The 20,611-nt window shown below is 44.5% G+C and overlaps 3 protein-coding genes across 4 annotated transcripts in view; 1 reads left to right on the plus strand and 2 right to left on the minus strand.

Annotated features, from left to right (window-relative positions):
* LOC8031558 (tRNA (guanine(37)-N1)-methyltransferase) overlaps positions 1–13,330 on the minus strand; it is a 27,681-nt gene extending 14,351 nt beyond the window's left edge. Inside the window, exons 1-4 of the mRNA XM_029986284.4 lie at positions 13,201–13,330; positions 9,376–9,738; positions 6,761–7,006; positions 3,103–3,227 (exon numbers count right to left, since the gene is read on the minus strand). Coding sequence (XP_029842144.2) covers positions 3,103–3,227; positions 6,761–7,006; positions 9,376–9,738; positions 13,201–13,203 — 737 coding nt within the window. The 5' untranslated portion in view covers positions 13,204–13,330. The remainder of the gene's footprint in view (positions 1–3,102; positions 3,228–6,760; positions 7,007–9,375; positions 9,739–13,200) is intronic.
* On the minus strand, positions 13,222–13,716 carry LOC8031557 (coiled-coil domain-containing protein 12). Its single transcript, XM_002406058.3, has one exon. It carries the CDS (start codon positions 13,714–13,716, stop codon positions 13,222–13,224), a length of 495 nt encoding a protein of 164 aa, XP_002406102.3.
* LOC8031554 (rho GTPase-activating protein 1) overlaps positions 13,567–20,611 on the plus strand; it is a 45,659-nt gene continuing 38,614 nt past the window's right edge. Inside the window, exon 1 of one of the 2 annotated variants that reach the window (XM_029986286.4) lies at positions 13,567–14,448. In XM_029986286.4, the coding sequence (XP_029842146.2) occupies positions 14,418–14,448 (31 nt within the window). In that variant the 5' untranslated portion in view covers positions 13,567–14,417. Of the gene's footprint in view, positions 14,449–14,689; positions 15,006–20,611 lie in introns of those variants that run through there. The other variant, XM_029986285.4, reaches the window with a different exon arrangement.

Here is a 20,611-nt window from a genome sequence, read left to right on the forward strand (position 1 = left end):
AGTCTATTGACATGATGCTGCAAACGTGCTAGACCTTGTGGACGAATAAAAATGGTCTGAACTCAGAGACATTTCAGTCAAACTGTAAGGTTGTGGCAAAAAAGTGGGACGACAGTGTTGTAAGGAACGTTTCAGGTAGCATGGCATACACCGCTGCACTGACAACATTTTGGTTTGATTGTGCGCATCATTGATCCAAATGTGAAGTCTGTAATGCCCTGCGATTTGTCATTGTACGAGAGCATCTTCGAACTTGCTATACGTGGTACTGATGCGATTCAAGGCTTACAGCCAGAGCTTTGTGAATGCTTGTAGTATGCTGTGATTGAAAACATGGTACCGGTTGTCTTTTGGCAATCACACTTGATTGATTGGCCAAAATTAGCTGCCGCGACACTTCGTATCCTTAGCTTGCCTGTCTCGAGTGAAATCGTTGAGAGGGCATTCTCTAAACTGAGGGTAATAAACAGAAAAGAGTGGGCACGCATTAATTGAAGAAAACCTGGGCAAATACATCTGTGCGTATTACCTATAATCAGATGCACAGTGGCTGTGCGGACTTGATATCTCACTCGCTTGTACTTGTGTAAGCATGTTTCTTCATTCCTGTTCCAGTTCGATGAATAAATATGCCATTTTTATACATGCCTTGCACCTACGTCACATGATGATGTCGAACATTGGTATCTACCATGCTGGTGGTTGACTCGACGGCCCTTCACAGCAAGAGCAATGGTAAACTGCGCCACGCTCGGCTGTAGCAATTACCCCGTATCCCGACGATCGCCCGATCATTTCGTCACCATGCCTGGCAAGACAGAGTAGCTGTCAAGTTAGAGACAGTACAAGCTGCAAGAAAGGGATGCGGCCGCGGATTATCGAGTTTGCGGGACGCATTTCACAGCGGCGAACGATGGCACTTTTCTACCGTTGTTTACGTTCGCGTGTGCCTTTGCATCGGCTTTTGCTCGTTCGTGGTGCATATGGCCTTTGACCTTCGTTACATAACGCCGTTTCCATGCTTCGAGCGCACCTTTGGGGTTCCCGGCCGAATCCGGGCGAGTGTCGTGCCGCGAGCCCGGCCAGACGGATCGGTCGGCGGCGGCCCCCGTGTGGAAGCTCACCGAGACGCCGCCTCCGGGTCATCGGTTTGTGCCGTCCGCGAGACGGTAACCTTTGCAAGGAGCGAAATTATGCAGACGAGCCGGTTAGAAAACATTATAATATAAACCCTGAGACAATGAGAGTTGTCTTTTCCGTTATTCGATTTATCCTTGTGTCACGGTTTTGCGTATGACGGTAACATTGCGTTGTTTACCAGTATTTCGCAAAATCGTAACAATTTTTGTACAAGCGACTCCTAGAGCCGCTCGTCAAATTATGAGGCGTGCAATAAGGCTTTTTTCTTTTTTTGGCGACACGGCACCCCTTCGCGTCAAAACTTTGTCGGCGGCATTTCGAAACTTTCTGCTCGTAGTGCAATCGCACCCCCCAATGCAGAAAAATTCCGCACATACTGGATAAATGTCATCATCGTAAGCTCAGCACGTTTTTCTAAGTTACAGTACCTTTCTTGAAAATATGGTGCATGTTGCGCATGTCCGGGCCGTTAGCGGCGTCCTACGCCTTGGTAAGCGCATCCGCGCGGTGTGAAGTGAACCACCAGTATGGTGCGGGGCCCCGTCCTTACCTAGCGTGACGTCACTTGCAAGGCATGTATACCTGTTATTTTACGTCATTTTCTGTTAACAGCAACGTTAATACCAGGATAATACCTATTCACTAAAAAATACCGAAAACATGTTTAACTGTATACACATTCACCGATAAAAACTGAAAATATAAGTTCAAAATAAAAACCAAAAAAATTATGCTAAATTAAAAAAAAAAAAAAAACGAAAATTCTCAGCTTTAGTCATAATGTAACACCCGAGACTGTGAAGCAGAAAGATTCAGGAACTTTCTCTAAAGGGTGATGAGGTTCATTGTGAGAGAAAGTGTTTGCAGGTCATACATAGCCAATGTGAGGAAGGGTTGTACAGTATAGATGAATGTGCCTACAAGTACCAAGTGTTAGCGCCAGCATTAGCGTGATGGACATTGCGCCTTTTTTTTTTTTGAGTATCTGCTATATTGTGTTTATTGAGACCATCGAGGCGGTCGGACGGGCATCCGGCTCGCATTTAAGTTTACGAGTTTGTACCCAATGTACATTTTAATTGTTCCCAAATAAACCATCCAGTTTTTTTATTACACAAGGTCTTGCTTTTAAGAGGTCATTCGGTTTTTGTGTCCACAAAGGGTGTATGTGCGAAGAGGTCGGTGATATCAGCATCAGCTGTATAAAAGGAATGAGAAAAATAAAAAAATTAGCTGTGTTCGAGACATCCTCCTATTGTTATCTTTTCCTTTAAATTGAAAGTTTCTTAATTTTTCCGCACCATTCTCAGGCGTTACATTATGATTCATTATCACCAGCTCACCTGTACACTCATTTTTCTATTTACCATGTAGTGTCAGAAGTACTAACCAAGGCACAAGTGGTGTAATAGGTTTGCCATCTGTTGGCATATTTCGATCAAAAACATTTATGGGAACCGGTGGCTTTGTGCACTTTGGCCTTTGCTGCAGCGGCTGGCGGATCGCCAGCTTTGGAAGCGAATAGGTTAATGAAGCAAAACAAGGAAAGGATTATCTCTAGGCAAAGGTTTATCTTAGTCGCGCTAACCAGAAGTTGTACACAGAAGGGCTTTAAGCACCAGAAGTAGCACGAGAGGAAAAAAAAACCCCTGCAGCCAATAGCCACATGGCGCACTAATGTGTGTCACAGGGTCTCATCCTGATGAAGCAGACCCATGCGAGAGGATGAGGTCATCCAGTTCCTTGCCACCAGCCTCATTTCAGAGTCCCTATAAGTTGTCCAATGTATAGAAATTGCTAAGCTTGCATTTAGCCTCTTCCAACCACAGCTATCAACCCAAAGTCACTACTCACACACATTCAAAGTAAATAAGGCTTCCACGATAACTCAATTACAAATAAATCTCTAGATGGATGATGCAAGAAATAATGAAAAGAGGAAGACCAGGAAAGCAAACCTGCCTGAGGCCATTTTGCTTTACTTCCACTTGGGTGTTCTTTTCCCCTGCAAGGACCTCCATGGAGAAGTTGCGAAAGGTGCTCTCAATCACGTTCACCTTGTTCACCACGCAGGTCACATTTTTCACCTGGGTCAAGAATTATAGAGAGAAACGAAGACATGTGACTTTCCATAACCTTACAACAAAGGGGCTCCACTGGCAAAGAGTGCTCCAGTAAGACGACATAGCACCAAAGTGCTAGGTTGCTACATCACATGGTGGATGTTTTGGAAGCTAGCCAAAATTGATTGAGGAGATACTTCTAAATACAGTAATCCCTCATTACAACAAAGTCAATGCGATGAAAATATTTGATATAAGCAGTAACTCGATAAAAGTGATAGAGCCTAAAAAACAGTCACAGTAGCCTCCCAGGTGGACGGGAACACTGAGGAACACGCTGACCGTATATTTAAAGGGCAACTCTGGCCAAAATTCAAAAGGAAACAAATTACTGGTATCGCTTTAGTGACACAAAATACGACCCCAGCCAAAATATTACGTCAAGGGGACGGCGCATTCGCAACTAATGCCGATAATAAAAATGCGACCCGCTGTGAGCAGCCGCTCCTTAGCGGGCCGCCAGCGGGTCACCGATCGCTAAAGCAACCTTGGGCAGTGACATCACTATGATCTTTTTTTTTTCGCCTGGTACGAGCAGGCTTGGCTGTTGCGCAGTCGAACGGGGAAAGTGCGCTTCTTTGAGACGCTACCGCCGCTACTTCGGCTGGTGCTTGGCGTGTTTAGCAGTTGCTTTTATCTGCAGCCCATGTAGCTTCGGTATAGCCTTTTGTATATTTGCTTGTGAGGACTCCAAGGCTCGTTTAAGCGAGCAACTTCGTGCGCACTCGCGCGCATCGTGGTGTCAGACAGAAGCACTCTTCCTGCGAAGTTCGTCAGCACGTGGCAGTGGGTCATGCGCATATCGGTTAAGGCGCTAGCTATCATTGTCTTCGATATCTTCACTAAACGTGTCTGCTGAAAACAAAAAAAAAAAAAAAAAGAAGCCCGCTCAGTTTGGAAATTAGCACACAACCTTGATGCGGGGATTAAAAAAAATTTTTTTATTTATCCCATATGGAGAAAGGAGGCAGAGATAAAAAAAAGCAACGTTTGTGGGTTGTCGATACACGTCCTGCATTCAATTAGTGAAAAGGATGATTCCAACTGAACCACAGTGAAGACGTAAAATAAAACATGCAGTCAACATAGCAATGAACTTCGCATTACTAAGTGGCCTGTGCTACACGAAAGGTAAACATGATAAAAGTATCCAGATCAATAAAGCAGTCATTTTCAAATGCAGTGTTGGACATGGAGCATTCACGCTCCATTGAATGAGGAATGATGGGCATGCAGACTACAACCACTAACTAGCTCCAATTACAAGTTTTTTTGTGTTCGTTTCTTTTGTGACTTTTGAGTGCGGCAAGCCATTTCTTTGATATTTTAACAAATTAGATTGACCACCTAGACGGACTTTCGTGGTAAATTACAGTGTCGCAACTTACAAACTAGCTTCTTATGCGCCCGAGGAAAAAAAAACGAATAAACAAACGTAAGCAGCCCAGCACACGCGCGTTCGGACGCCGCGGCCCGCGCCAGAGAGCCCCAAAGCTTGGTGTCTGGGACTCGCCCCCAGTGTGAAAGCGAGAAGCCTAGGTACGAGTACGAAAAAGTGCACGCACGGCAAGGGCATCATCCACGGAGCCCCGATGGCAATTTAGGTCTCGCAACGAGTACAGACAAGCGCATGCACGGTCATGGCCGCCGGGTACAAAGTTAATCAACGCCTGCCGCACACACGTTTCAAAGCTCATACAAAGAGCAACAAACATTCAGGGTATTTTGCCGCAGAAAGTTACTTCTGCCATTGTAATTGGCCTTTGTAAAAAGCGTGGTCGGCCGCCGATACACTTGGAATAATCCGGTTCAAAATGCATGCATTTCGGTCGAGATCACTTTGAACTTCAAAAAAAGCTATTTCGTTATAACGAGGGATTACTGTAGTTGGTTGTAAGCAGAAGGTTCACAAAAACTAAGATGCAGGCACCGCAATGTAATCAAAGTTCTAATACTACATAGCACTAATCTCGGATGATGTCGTCAACGACACGAAGGCTTATGGCCCCATGAAACGATGCGAGGTGTAGCTGAATGTGGTTGTTTCTGTTTACACATTCTTCCGGCTCAAAGAAACCTTCCGATTTCCCTGTTGCAAAACCGGATTATTTAAGATAAAAACAGTCAAACCGACAGGCCATCAGAAAGAGCAAAGACCATGGTGGCACCATCCCTCAGCAGCATTGTTCCTACAACACTGCACTAACTGAACTGCACTTCCCACCCCACAGCTGGCATGACAATGTCGTTTCAGTCTTTACTTTGAAAATGTCATCTTTAAAGGCCTTCTGACTAAGAATTTATGTATGCAAATTTTCTAACAAAAACCCACCATACTAGCCCAACAACAAAGAAAACATATTTGTGGCTCAAAATCTAGCACCTCGTGGATTTCAGCAAACTTAGCTTCCGTTACAATTTCACACCAGATAAAGGGCTGCAGCAGTACACTGGCCAAATGTCGATTCCGACAAAAAGAATGGCGATACTTTGTGGCAGCATAAGCCCCGATGGTATGTAGAACTAGTTCGGATTTTTTCACTTAAGCTTGGTGTCAGTTGCAGCATCCTCTTTGTCCATCGCGACAGGAAGGCTGAACGCGCTACATGGCCGTTACCCGGGTAGTACTACGCCACAGAAACGGCCCACTTGGCACAAGCTTGGCAATCCTAAGCGTCTAACTTGGGCCTAATACAGTTTCGCTCCAAGGCATTAGTCAGTGAGAGTACTTTTCTTTGGCGTTTTTATGGCTCTAGCTCACCACATCATTGCCAAAGCATCAGACTTGAGCCAAAGATGCTAGGTATCAACAGAAGAACCAGTGGTGAAGCCTAACTTTGGCACTTGTTTGGCAAATCAGGGCCAAAATAGCCAGACTCTGGCCAGAGAAGGTCAAGTTTGGCTCTACCTTGGCTCTTTTGGGCTTATTAAGGCTCCAAGTTTCCCGACAAAAAAATGCTGTTTATCTCGATCCTGCCGATAAAGTCGCTACATACAGAAAGTGTTTTTGCGGCATTCTTTGGGGTTTGCAGTGAAGATTGCAGTTGTTTTTTGTTATTTAGTTATAGAGTTATCATGTTCCAAACTCTGTCCTTCTTTATGCAATGGTGGGCATGTCTCAAATTTCTACTTTCTTCCCATAAACTGTTTGAATGCAAATATGCCGTACACCGACCACAAACGCCGTAATGCAGAATGCCGGTGTTTGCGTTCGAACGAAAGACAACTGCTAGCTTCGCGCCTGCCCACTAATTGGCGCAGTGATAGTATGTCGAGCTGACTATCACGGGGTTGGGACTTCAATTCCTGTAGGGGAACCGTTAAACTTTCAATCTTTCTTCTTAATTTACCGCCGTTTTTACGGAGTGCCATCTGAAGTATGTGTCACAGATTTTGTAGCAGGTTCCACGGCGTTCCATCACGCTTTCCTGGGGGTCCCCCCTGTACTTAGACCTGCCTCGAAAGCAAATTTTAGCCCAAAGGTGCGTGGCAGGCACCTTGTCCAGGTAGACCCTCCCGATGAGGGCCTTGTAGGGCTCCAGGTGCTCTCTCAGGTTCAGGTGCAGGATGTGCCCCACCACGCTGAAGCCCGATGCATCCGGCCGGCCCAGCACGGCCCTCAGTACTTCCTCGGCCGTCCAGTTAGCATACGACAGGGTCACGTCCCGACTCGCCAGTGCGCCCACACCGCAGGCACTCAAGGCATCCCGGGCCTCGGCCGAAAGGTCGCCGTACTCCCGCACCTGCGCAAATCCAGACGATCGGCCTTCGGCATCACAGCTGGTTCGTAGCCTCACTTTTTTTTTTTCTTAGGACCAAGTTCTTCCCATCCCTTATGACGAGATAACTCGATGGCACCATCTATGAGGAGACCCGTAGTAACATTGTCAGTTAGGCGAGTTGGTACCGATTGAACATGCTTACAGTTGAACACATTTGGTCTGCGTGCTTCTCTCCTCTGATCGTGTCTTTTCCTGCGCAATTTTAACGAGCAAAGAAAGAAAGAATGATGCACAAAAAAAGAGGAAATAGAAGTAAATGCCAAGTGTTCCACGGCTGCCCGATAGATGGCGCCAGCAGATTCTCTCGTCGCAAGAGATTTTACAAAGTTTCAAGGCACACGGTCGTAAGGAGTCGCCAATGTGTGAACCGGCCTTTCCAACCTTAAAGCCTCTTAAAATCTCTTACAAGAAAATGTACCGGCGCCATCGATCAGGTAGCCGTGTACACTTGGCAATCCCATATATTTACTACTCTTATCTGAGCATCAAACTTTCTTTCTTTTTTTTAGCTCCAAATACGTTTGACAGTGAAATAACCATTTCTCACATAGTAGGTACATTTGATCTCGCAAATACCGCAAAACCTTTGCTCTAGTGAAATGCACCGTCAGGGCCACCTCATAGATGGTGTCAGCACCCCAGTGTGTTCTTTAGCCGTAAGAGATTGCGACAGGTCAGCCCTGAGCAAACACAAGTGTGTGAATGGGCCTTCAAGTGTTTACGTGCGTGCATCTCGAATAAAGTAGCCAATATTTATTGGTTTTATCACCCTCAGGACCAAAGGCATTACAAAGGGGAGAAAATTAAGTAAGTAAAACGCAGGAGAAAAAATAAAAGGAGCAAAATATATTAAAACATTTAACGGTAGTTAGGACTCTTCACAAGAAAAGGTTAGTAACGGCAGTTCGGAAATGTTTCTTAACGGGAATTTTGGCGATGGCTCGGGGAAGGTGATTACTCCCTGATGAAGTGCTGGGAAGGAATGACTCACAAAAATTATCTACACGACAGGACGGTATGCAAACTTTATGACGGTGATCAGTGCATACTGAAACGTAAGCTGTTGTTAGTAGCCTTTCATTAAGAATCAAATTGTTACGATATATCTTATGACACGAGCAAAGACGAAATATTTATCTACATTACGATAGACGTGGTAATGATAAGACTGATTTCATTGCAGTTATGCTCAAGGTACGATGATACTTGAAGAGTATGAAACGACATGCGCGGTTTTTTTGTGCCTTCTAACTTTGAGATAAGCAATTCTTGACTGCACGAATGCTTTTTCAATACCCTGTTCATTCTTACCTCATGAGATTGATAGTTGTATCAGATCTCCACTCATGCGAGATTCATATTCAAAGAAAATTATTGTTCAAAGAATATGGGATTTATATACATATAACTCATACGTGATTTATATACATGAGATTCACTTTTAAACAACGTTAATATTCATATGACATTCACGTTTATACAAGGTTCATATGCGTACTATTCACATTCATATCCATGATATCATATCTACGATATTCATATTTGTAAGCGATCTATATTTACAACTTTTTGCTGAGCGCGTTGGTGATAAAGTTAAATACTAGAAAGAATAAAACATGAAGGACGGACAAAACGAAACATAAAAAACACACACTAAAAGATGATTATTCATAAAAGATTCACATTCATACCAGATTCAAGTTCATATGACAGTCATAGTTGTTTAATTTCACACTAACAGAGCTACTCCTGTGCAGCCCCTTTATAACAAAATTCTCTTATACCACTCATATGAAGCAAACAACCAATTTCATGCCAGGGTACTCACATATAAATGCTAGTCCACTAATAACAAACACACCTTGCAAAAGGGTTTCTTATGAGTGTGCTGTGCCATACCTGTATGCAGAGAGGTCATGCGCAGGTTTTCAAGACAAACATGTCGAAAAAGCCTACTCAGCAACAGGCACGTAGCCAGGGGGGTGCCCCATGGGGCCCGGCCCCCCCCCCCCCCCCCCCCCCCCCGAAATCTTCCATTTTGCTGGGACCTCCTCTCCACCCTCCCCCTCATACAGCATTTTGTCATGGGCAAGCGGCCCCCCCCCCCCCCCGAAAAAAAATCCTGGCTACGTGCCTGCTCAGCAATAGATGCTTTCTGCCAAAATGCTCAAATTTTTCAGGCCCACCAAACTTTTATGAAAGCTACGGGACCTCCCTAGCGGCAGGCACACTTATTAGTGCTCACCTCGAGTAAATTTGTGACACCGAGCAGGTGCGGAAACCTACAGCACAAAATTCCCAAACGAAGATGGTAAACTCTTAACCGTTACCTTGCAGGGATCAAGCAGGAAGAGCTTCTTAGCACCGTCAGATGCATCTCGCACAGGCTTGAAGTTGGGCAGCTTGAGCAGCTGCTCTCTGACGTGCTTCATGATGATGCCGACAAACTTGGTGTCTGCCTCGAAGCACGGAACATCCACGACTGTGTCAAACGCCTCCCGCTTCAGTTCGGTCATCCCCCTGACGCTCGCTGGAGGGTGCAGGCTTGTGGGCAGTTCTACACTTGATGTCATTTTCGGTGATGCGAAAAATGGAACGATGACACAATGCTGAAAGTGTGAATTTACAGGATGTCTTCTGGTGATGCGGATCCTTAAAAACGTGGTGACAAAGATGCCGAGTCGTGTAGAAACCTAATAGAGAAACGAAAACAAAAAATGAGAAGAGTAGCATTTGCGACGTAAGGCTAGCTTTGTCTAGCACCACACGATGGCAGCTTTAGTTGACGAAGCAACGACACCAGGCAAAAGTGTTAAGGCCCGTTCACACACTTGCGTTCAGAGCGACCGCTGTGACTACGAAGGAATGCAACTGGTTGGACCAATGAGTCGCCATGGCAACGAAGAGCCAAATCGCCGTGTTGTTCATGTTTGTTTGCAACGCAAGAAGTTGAGGCGTGTTGAATTTTTTTCGCTACGTTTGGGAATAAATACAGTGAACACACCAACAGACCAATCATAAGTCGAGGAGAGCTCGGCCGCGTGCATTGCATGCCGGTCGTGGTTCCTGCTAGCTGCTGGAAAACATGGCATCGGTGGTGATCGTCGACGTGGTTGGCATAGTGAAAGCTCATTGTTCCGCATAGAGCACTATCCTTAACTGTAAATTCTTGTTGCATGTCACGGTGACATACCAGCACATCCTAGAAGAGACCATCCATATAGCGGCAATGTTGTGGCAGTACCTTCAATACAGCAGAAAAGCTTGTACCATCATGCTTGTTGACCTCAACTCCAGTGATCTTTTCTTAGCATTTATGCTCTCGAACATTGCCCAAATCTTTTGTTTTGCATGCTCCATGCGTGTGCTCAAGTTCAAGGTACTACAGGTGCGTGCTGTTTCAGAAGATGTGTATGAAGGATGTGAATTTTCGCTCGTTTTCATCATCTAAAAAAAGTGATTAGTCGTGGAATTTCTGAACGCTTGCAACATCTATATGATAACAAAATATTATCTCTACGTTGCTATGTTGTTCCTTAAAGGGCAACTCCGCTTCATTTCTGATATTTAGAAAACTATGTAGCACTCTTCAGTATCATATAGGAAGACCCCATGTCAAATATTACGATCTGATTCCGTTTATATATTTAATAAACTGGCCAGCAAACCTTCAAGCGAGCCAAGTCGCCGAAATCTGCCAACTCTAGCGTGAGGCGCGAGGCGCAATCATCAGCGCAGTCAATGCCACGGGGTTGGAGCGGCCAACGTTGAACCACTACGTCAGAGGCATTGCTACGTCATTCTCACGTTTTGCTAGTTTTTACTTCTCAGAGCGAAATTGAACGATGACGTCATGAGTTTCTCCTCCCGGTGTTGGCTGACCGAGCGTTCATGTGATCACCGTAACACGGATGCGCTAGTTTGCGCTGCCCTTCGCGCTTATCGGTCTGTTTCTCCGCTCTCCTCCTCCTCTTTCGGATTCTCCCCTTCCCCCTCTCCCCCGGGCCATCACCGTCCACGCCATGCAAAACAACCTGCCCGCGTCCAAAAAAAAAAAAAAAAAAAAAAGACCTGCCCGCGTCGCGTGTTCTGTTTCACGATCCCTCCCGGACGTCACAAGACCACGTGGTTCGACGTGACGTGCCATGACTCTGACGACCCGAGAGCAATGTTGCCTGACGCAACCGAAGTTTCGGTTTTGGTATCTGCTGATGTTTAAATTAGGATTACACAAATAATATACCACATTTCGCGAATCCGAAGACGTAGAGTTGTTTAGTAGTGCTTTGTGAATGTGAATCACATGGAAGCCTAAATTTTTCAGAATTGAGCAGAGTTGCCCTTTAAATTACAACATTGTTTTTAATCATAGAAATGGTGTGTTGCGAGGTTTGTACCATTGGTGAAGTCACGCATTATAGTCGTGATTGTCCAGACGGCATACGGCACTTTTTTTTTCATCCATTCAGTTTTGAAAATGAAATAAATAAAGCTCGAGGTTACTTAGAACCGTCTATCCAGTAACTGCTACACAAGTGAATGGCAATGCATCCCCTTTTTAGAGGCACCGCAAAAAAAGCTGACAACGTCTTTGCCGCTGTGCTGACGATTGCCATGTTTGCCAGGGTTGCTGCGCTTGTTGCAAGTGTGTATGCAAGGCGCAGAGCGGCCCTTCCAGTCACAACGGTCGTAACTAACGTGCTCATTGCAGATGTCTGGCCTCTAGACGCACAACACCAGAAGCAGCAATGGGTGGATGGAAAACAACAGCAAATTTGGGGGTTTTGCATGCCAAACCATCTGGCATGCCCCAGCAGAGGACTGAGGATTAATTTCGAGCAGTCCTAACGTTGAAAGAATTTCATCTTTCAACGTTAGGACTGCTGCCTGGGCAAGCTGGTGGTTTATGTTACTTATTTTTGTTTTTTCAATAGTTTTCTTTGTTATGTTATTTTCAATTTCTGAATTGGAATGTCGTTCTTAGTGCACAAAAGAAGAGTTGTTATTTTTATGTACAAGAAAAATATAATGAATACAAACCAAGAGTTGTGAGTCAGTGCTGAGTGATTGTGTTATTTTTAGTGTGCCTGTGTCCGAGAGGGTTTTTTGTTTTGGTGTGCTGCAACGTTCAATCTTTTGAAGTGCAACCGAAGTCTAGCTTACCATGGCACCTTCTCCGCAAATAACCTCTGTCAGATTGCAAGAGCCTCGGCCGGGATTCGAACCTGCCACTTAGGGATCCGTGGGCTGGCACTTTGCCTTGGAGCCACCGAGGCAGCTAATGGATGGAATGGATGGATAGGGCTGAACCCTTTCAATCAATCGGGCAGCAGCTTGCATCACCTAGCGAATGCTTTTAATTTCGAGAGTTTGCTAATCCCTGATCTACAAAACATTAAAGTTAAGACTTTTAATAGTAACTTAACCGAAACAATAATCACCATTTAGGTGCACCCTAGCAGCTATTCTTATTATCAGTCGGATCGCTCCATTTCTTAGAGCGTGTTGAATCAGGTACGTGTCATGGCAGGCGCTGTGATGCGAGTGTAGGCCCGGATTGTTAAACTCGAGCAGGAAAGCACCTCCAAGACTAAGTTTACCGGAAGATTGGTGGCTTGAAAACGGCTCTTATTAGAAGGCGGGAGGGGCAAATGATGAAAAAATCCTGTCCAAGCGTGTTCGGCAGTCCCCGATGACGTTTCATGGAAATTCAGTCACCTCAGATCGTCCCCATGATAGTGCACATGATCTGTTTGTCAGGTGACTGCGAGCAGTGGACACCTCCATCTAAAAGATGTCTTAGTTATGGTTAGAAGTGTCTGGCACGTGAGCTGCAAGTCCCATTGACGATGCATTTTCAAGACACCTTGAATTTAAACCAATAAAAATAATGTGTCTTTTTTCAATAACCATAACATTTATTTCTACCGAGGAGGGTTGAGGTGCGCTAGATCCTCAGCTCTCTTACAAGAGAAAAAAAAAAAGATTTTTTTTTCTGGTTTTGATGACGTGAATTGCAGATATAAACAGAATACGTTCGGCTAGCAAAACCGTATGACAACAGCGACTGTTGCTTCCAGAGCACGTGTTTTGCAACATAACCGGCGGTCGGCTCCCCGATCACTCCAGCTCACAAGGCGAGATGACCTACTCACCATGCACAAAAGAAAAGCCCCTCAGTCTTCGTCCGAATCGGCAGCTTGCGGTCCGCTCGCCGTGTTCACGGCGGCAGCTAGGTCCTGATTCCCACCGGTTTCCCGAAGCCGGTCGCGGATCAGCTCCGCGATGGCTCGCTTCGTCCTCTTGTCAAGCTTGTCCAACTTCTTGGAGACGTCTCTTTTCAGATCCCAGTCGGGTTTACGCGGCGCCAGCGACGACAGATCGACTTCTTTGACGAGGTCTTCCGGCGTGGCGACTGCAATCCGCTCCTTGATCTCGCCCTCGATGGAGACCGGCGACACCTCGGGCAGCGTGGCCTCTCTGAGGGTCTCGTCTTCGGGCTTGTACGACCGAAAGACCGGCTTCGGAAGCGTCTCGTGAGCGGACTCCTCTTTTTCACTTTCGGGGCCGGCGTTGGCACCGCTGGTTTTCTTCTGTCGCAGCGCGAGGAGGCGTTCTTTGCGCTTCAAGGCCTGCTCTTCGAGCGAACCCACCTTGTCGTCGGCGGCCATTACTGCAAAGGCATCTGCGGATTGACTTTGTATCTTAAAATTAAAAGTGGCTTTGACTTTCAATATTTATTTTTGCCAGCTTGCCAACCGTTGGCTTAAATTTTAGCAATTTTAAAATACTAAGCACTAAATTATTTTTATATCAAATATATTATCTAAGTTTATAAACTTTAAAACTTTTTATTAAGACTTTTATATTGATTAGAAATCGAAACTTCTCCTCTATTCGAATTCAAACCGGAACTTTATCTGAGTTTGGAGAACTACATTTGCATATTAACGTAGTTATGTAAATATTGCCTTATTTTTAGAACCGTAAGTAAGTTAGTCATATTCTATGACAAGCGCCACATTATGCACACGCGCAATTGTTTATCTAAGGCAATAGCACAATATCTGTTAGCGCATTGACACCGGTGTCGAAGAGCTGCTTATCGAGAAAGGAATTTCATCTCCCCACGTTTTACGCAGTTGCTTACAGTATCGAAATGCAATTCTGTCGGGGAATAATTGTGATACCCGCTGGGTTCAGTGCGAAAAGTCGTGCGTGCGTCTGCACTGTCTCAAGGTAGCCACCAACCCCCATCCTACGCATTTGGCAACTAGGCGGGTGATCAGCTTCCAAGGACTGCGTGGTTGTATGAGATTCTGCTCGTTCCTTGCCTCGTTCTTGACCTCCAGGTCGCACGATCCAGCTCACAATGTGCACCTCGATGGAAACAGCTGTTTCGTGTAAGTGATCATTTATAACCTTTATTACATAATTTTAATCAAACAGTTTCACTAAAACGTTCGTCCTGTCCGTCTGTGCAATAGTTTTTTTTTTTTTTAGCTCAATCAAATTAGAACGTTTTTCTTGGATGACTGCTGCCTTCCTTTTCATTTGGCGTGATGCGGCTCGGCTGTGGATTCGAAACACGTTACAGCTCGGTTATGGATTCGCAACAATCCGGACTCGGACTCTCCTGTCTCCGCTCTATTTAGCCGTCTCGTTTGCCGTCTAGCTGGTCTAGTTGCAGTTCTCTTTTTTTCATTTATATTTTTTAACTCTGGGACACACATCCTTCAAAGTCGCTGTCAGCGGTGCTGTGCTCGCATGAGTGTAACCGCTGTGGCCGTGCTCCGTTGACTTTACCGCTACCGCCGGGCCGAATGGAAATACGGGGTGCTCTCCCGATCCTCGTTCCTCGAACCAAATGCGTCAATCGTGTTTCGTCGGTGCCGAGCGTCTAAAATGGACGACTCTCCTTTGCGCCTCAACGGGCGCACGGACCGGAGGAGGCTCTCAGGTGGGTGCGGAGCGCACGAAATCACGGACAGCGTTCGGTTGTAACTTGGGACTAACCGCTAGCGTTTAATCTCCGCACGATACCCAGTTGTTGTTTTTATGACAGTCGTAAAGGGAATTTTGATTGAACCCCGAACAAATCTTGGCCCGATGCCCCAAAAAGTCGCGTACACCGCCGACCCAGCTATGGCGGACGGCTAGCACGTCCGATTCGCGAAGAGTTGGGCTGTTTCGGTTTTGAAATGATGCACACGGTGAAGCGCGGGCTTACATCGGCCGCAGGCGGCATACTTGGACTATCGAGGCGGCTTTCCTCGATAACGTGGTTGTTTACTGATGAGCAAATCCGAGGTGACGAGGTGAGATAACCCGAGTTGAGCTCGAAGTGATTACACACGACGAAGTTCGCGAGCTGCACTGCCGGAAGAAAAGCCCGGGTTCACCCTTCGCGCCGGAGTGATTTTGTTGCTGCTTAATGGTGGTTATGAGACGCGAATAATCCAGGCGAATCTAGCGGTTAACGAAGCGTCGAAGCGATTTCTCGTCGAAGTAGGGCACAACCAAAACCGGGAAGGCGCTTTGGATGCACCTCATAATTGGGTCACACTTCCCACACTCTGGTAAGGTCTCGGCCTCTCGTTCGTTGGACGATCTTTCTGGTGCTCCTGGCATTCAAACGTAACTGACGAGACGCCTCGAAAAAAAATCAACAAAATGCGTTCGTTCTCAAGGATGAATTCATTGAAGCGAGGAACCGAGAGTTGCGTGACAGGAAACGCGTGTGTGTGTGTGTGTGGTGTTGCTGGCACGACGGATGGGTGCGGTTTTTTTTTATTTTTGTTTGTTTGTTTTGAAGATGTTTATTTTGTCGTCAGCGTGTCGCTTGTGCTAAGTTGTGCGCTCGAATTTCGCTAACTCGGTGGATTTTAACCTAGGCTAAGCTAGCTTAATACACGCAGCGTTTTATTGAAATATTTTTCGGGACTGAGCGTTGTTGAATGCCAACTGTTTCTTTAAACGAGCTTTCCTATACCGTAGGTATAGTAAAGTCAGGCGTTAAGTTTTCACACACCTGTTTGGACATTCGACTATGCCTTATGCTTCCCTGCTGTCGCTATGCTGTCAGCTACATTTTTTTATTATTTGCCAGCTGCATTGTATACATTATTCTAGGATTTTTACCTTGCGATGTTTGTGCATATAGCTTTTTTTTTTTTTAAAGCTTTTTTAAAATTTATTTTATAGTCACAGTCACTTCGACGTGGCATATCTTTAACCATTTAGATGTTTGAGGCGTTCTCCACATCTTTGGTTTAAGATTTCTGACTTGTTGTTCGGCGTGCCGAAGGAACGCCCATTTCCTGGAGATTGCGAGCTATAAAAAGAAAAGAGAGAAAAAATAAGCCCGAGGGAACATTTCCTCTGCACGCTTCTTTTGACCTTTTCACATTTTCTTTTCCGGTCTAGATTCACGAGGAAGCTTGCATTGCACCAGCTATGAGTCTTTATGTATTGGATCTCATGTTGAAGGTCCACACATACAACAGACAAATACAGAAATAGTTTTATATATATTTAGAAAATCTGGCACATTAGAAGCAGTGAATAGTATGGTTCCCCCATTCTTGTGTGCAGATACTTTTCTATCAACAGTGGTATTGTAAACAAAACACTCAAGGAACAAAGGGCAAGCTGCTTCTTAAACATACCTGTAGCATGTGCAGTATTGGGAAGTACTGTGTCCCCCACAAAAGATTTACAGGGTTTTTTTCACCGCACAACTAAGCCATCCATCGCCGAACGTTTATTCTCCGCCCAGAAGAGGTGCGAACCAGATGCCAAAGTTTCGGCACTAACCGTTATCTTATTTGAAAAAGTTATAAGTGTTTTTCTGCAATATTTAATGGAAAAATGGCGTCCGACAGAATTCTCGATTATGTGGTGCTCTATGGCACCAGTTATCGAAAACGTGCAAAAATGGGCCTGATTTTCCCACTGAAAATTTTAGGAAATCACTTATGACTTTTGAATAAGATAACGGTTAGTGTTGAAACTTTGGCATCTGGTTCGAATTTCTAGCGCTACATTTGGGCAAAGAATGAGCGTTCGGCGATGCATAGTTGTTTTTTTTTCGGTGAATAAAAGTGGACATTTTTTGTGGGGACACCCTGTACGTGGTACTTAGAGTACCGGGAGGTCTTAAGAAAAGAGAACCACGTTTTTTCGGCCTGAGTAAATAAACTATGCATCGCAGAAAGCTCAAACTTGGTGAGAATTGGACGCTAGCAGTTGGGATAGAACGCAAAAGTTTGTGAGCATGATGTTACCTGGGTCAAAAGATAATTGAGAAAAGGAATATTTGCTCTATGAGCTGGCGTCCACGTAACCTGTAATATAGTCAAAGCAACAAATGACACTGAGGGTGCATGTAGCATATCTATTTCACTGAAAAAGCTTGTCAGCAAGAAAAAAAAACAATATCCTCTTTCTTGGTAGCAAGTTATTTTCACTGAAATAGATGCTACAGACACCCACTATGTCATTTCTTGTTTTGACAATATTAGACTTGGGTGGACGTCGGCTTACAGAGAAATTTCGTTTTTCTCAATTATCTTTTTATTCAAATAACATAATGTACTCAAACTTTCATGTACTATCCCGACTGCTAGCGTCACATTCTCACAAAGTTTGAGCTTTCTGCGATGCATAGTATATTTACCCGGGCCGAAAAATGCGGTCATATTTTCTCGAGAACCCCCTGTACTACTTCAGGTGGGTTTAGAAAACTTGTACTTCACTTGAAGTGCATTTTCTGAGCATGTACTGTACTTCATTTAAAGTATTTTTTTCTGGCTCTTTCCAGGAAAGTACATCTCCTGACTTCAAAGTACATTCCCTAAATTAAAAAAAAAAAAAGAGGTGTATTGTCATGTGAAAATGCATCTTTCGAGACGTCATCTGGTCATTTCTCTAGTGAAGTATTGGCAGCTATAATACCGATACAAATAAGTGCTTTATAGGTTGATTGTGTTAAATAGCTCATCAGTGAGAGTAGAACAACTTCTGTGGCGACTTCATACAATATTTGCCGCCATTTCCGAAAATAACTGATGCACCCCCGATTACCCCTGGAGCAATGCATAACAGGTAAAAAAAAAACGCTATACAGGGAATGACAGGGCGTCATGAAAGATTGTCTTAAAAAGTACTTGTACTTTATCTTGAAAATACATTGTATTTATAGTACTTGAAGTACATTGCACCTGGTGTACAATTACCACTTTACTTGAAGTATATAACCTCTCATTTACTTTGTACTTCAAACACTTTTTTTGTACTTCATGCGACACTGAGCATATGTGGCACTCTCTTCTATTTCTTTAGAGCTGGCTCTCATTTGTTCTCTGAATATTTTTTCCTCCAGCTCCCATCATATCCCAGAACTTTTCTTATGGAATAGCGATATATTACATCGCCACCTGTTCTGTGATTCTGTATTGTCACCATTGTCTGTTTTTGGATGCATGCAAGCGGCTTCACTTGTATAGTGAAACTTCACTAGTTGAATCCATGTTATGAAGAGTGCAGCATTTTTTTTTCTATTCTATTTGATTGTCTATGAGAGCTGTAGCTTCAAATTTGGATTGTGGCCCTCGCAGTCGTTACAATTAGTGGTGGAGTACGGACCGGTTTTTGAGATAACAACCGGTTATCTTACTATTCAAATTAGCGAATTATTCAAATTTGAAAACTGGATACTTGAATAACCGGTTACGTTACTCGGTTATATAAATATCTGGGTACTCTAATATTTGTATATATACATTATCCCGTACAGGAAGCGAGATAGTTCGGCCAAATTAAATGGTTGACCGTGCAGCCTCCATGTTTTGAAAATTAAGGGGAATCTTAGAGGTCATTTACCCACCCAACCAATGCCTCCCTAGTGGTTAAATTGAGTAAGTGCACCCATTGGGACAACCATACCATACATTATTTTTTATCTTCCTAACGCAGCATTTGGCTGACATAGCCGAACGCCACGTTGATCAGCATTCGGCTGGGGCTTGTTTGGGGTTTAATCAGCGAAGCACTAATTAAAGACCAGTCCCATCCGAACACTGACACAGCACTAGTGTTAAATCTATGCCCCAGGCTTGATTGGCGCAGAAGACAAAACTATTTCAGTCCAGAGGCCTTGTGTCGGGTTAGCACTGAGCGCTGTAGACGCCAAGCTGGACAGAGTGCCCCCTATAGTTTGCTCTCCTTGCTATACTATGTACAAAACTTAGTAAATATATTACTTTCTAATTACCAGAAAAACATAATGCATTCTTTGTCATTTTAGAGCTATAAAACAGAAATAAAATAAAAGCCTTACTATTATAAGTGACGTAAAACCGAATAACCAGTTTGCCAAACTGTTTTTTCGTATTCGAAAATTTGCGTAACTGGATAACCAGCTTTCAAAGCCCGATTCGCTTTCCTCTGGTTTGACGGATATTTGCATGCTCTATACTCCGCTCTGATGACTGACAGGGTTTTGGGGCCTATAAATGCATGTACTTTTCGGAATAAACCACAGTTGCGAGTGCGCCTTGTGTCGTTCCACTTCTTTGTCCTTGTTTTTTTCGGCGCTTTTAATTATTTAAAGAACCATGAACCAACTGGCTCAACTTTCCACTTTGCTCTATACTCCGTTTCATGATAACTTGAAGAACTGTGGAGGCTGCGGCCCCTGCGACCGAATAAGAGCGTCGGAGCAAGGCACGTGATAACACCCCGTGGTGAAGGCCACGGAGGCCGCATTACCATTACAGTAACAGCGCCGTCCACGACAAAAAGTAGTTCTACGCTTCTTTTTCTTTTGATGGCAATTGAACTTGCACAATTCCATCTCTGTCGAGAATATATATAAAAAAAAAGGGAATAGATATTCACCAATTTATGAGTTTGAATTATATTTAAACAAAAAAAAAGTGACGCAAATCTATATTCGGTTTTGATTAATTTCTCCTTGTAGCGCCATGGCCGTTGCCGATAGCAGCCGTGTAATCGACCACTTCCGCTCAAAGCATTGCACTGGGCCCTGACATTAGCACCTGCCACAGATTCATGGGTGAATTGAGCTTATGGTTGTCTCATGAACTGTTCCCATAGTTTTTGATAATCTAGCGGACGGCAACGTTGCGGCGGTGGACATTATCCGAAATTGGTTGGTTTTGCAGCAGACGACTCTTGGACAGCAGACGGCAGCCGGTTTCCCCGGACCTTGCATTTGGTGCAGTGGCACAGACGCTCCTGTGATGTGGTGTCGCGTGCCTTACTCTGACACTCTCATCGGGTCTCGGGGCCATAGCCTCCACAGTTCGCCAAGTTATTCTGAAACGATGTATGGCATGGTACAATCTAAGTTTGTACTGAACTTAATATTAAAAAAGAAAGCCTGGATTTAAGCTTGTTACCCATTCCTGATCACAAACAATAGTGCCAACATATCGAAATATGTTGGCACTTTTTCCTTGTGTCGGAGCTCTTCAAAGGAAGAGCTGACTGCCATCTAGCATGATCTGCACTATACAACCATGGAAAACATATCTGTGTTGT

Source organism: Ixodes scapularis, unplaced genomic scaffold, assembly GCF_016920785.2.
Source record: "Ixodes scapularis isolate PalLabHiFi unplaced genomic scaffold, ASM1692078v2 PGA_scaffold4__175_contigs__length_147842914, whole genome shotgun sequence".
Lineage (NCBI taxonomy): Eukaryota > Metazoa > Arthropoda > Arachnida > Ixodida > Ixodidae > Ixodes > Ixodes scapularis.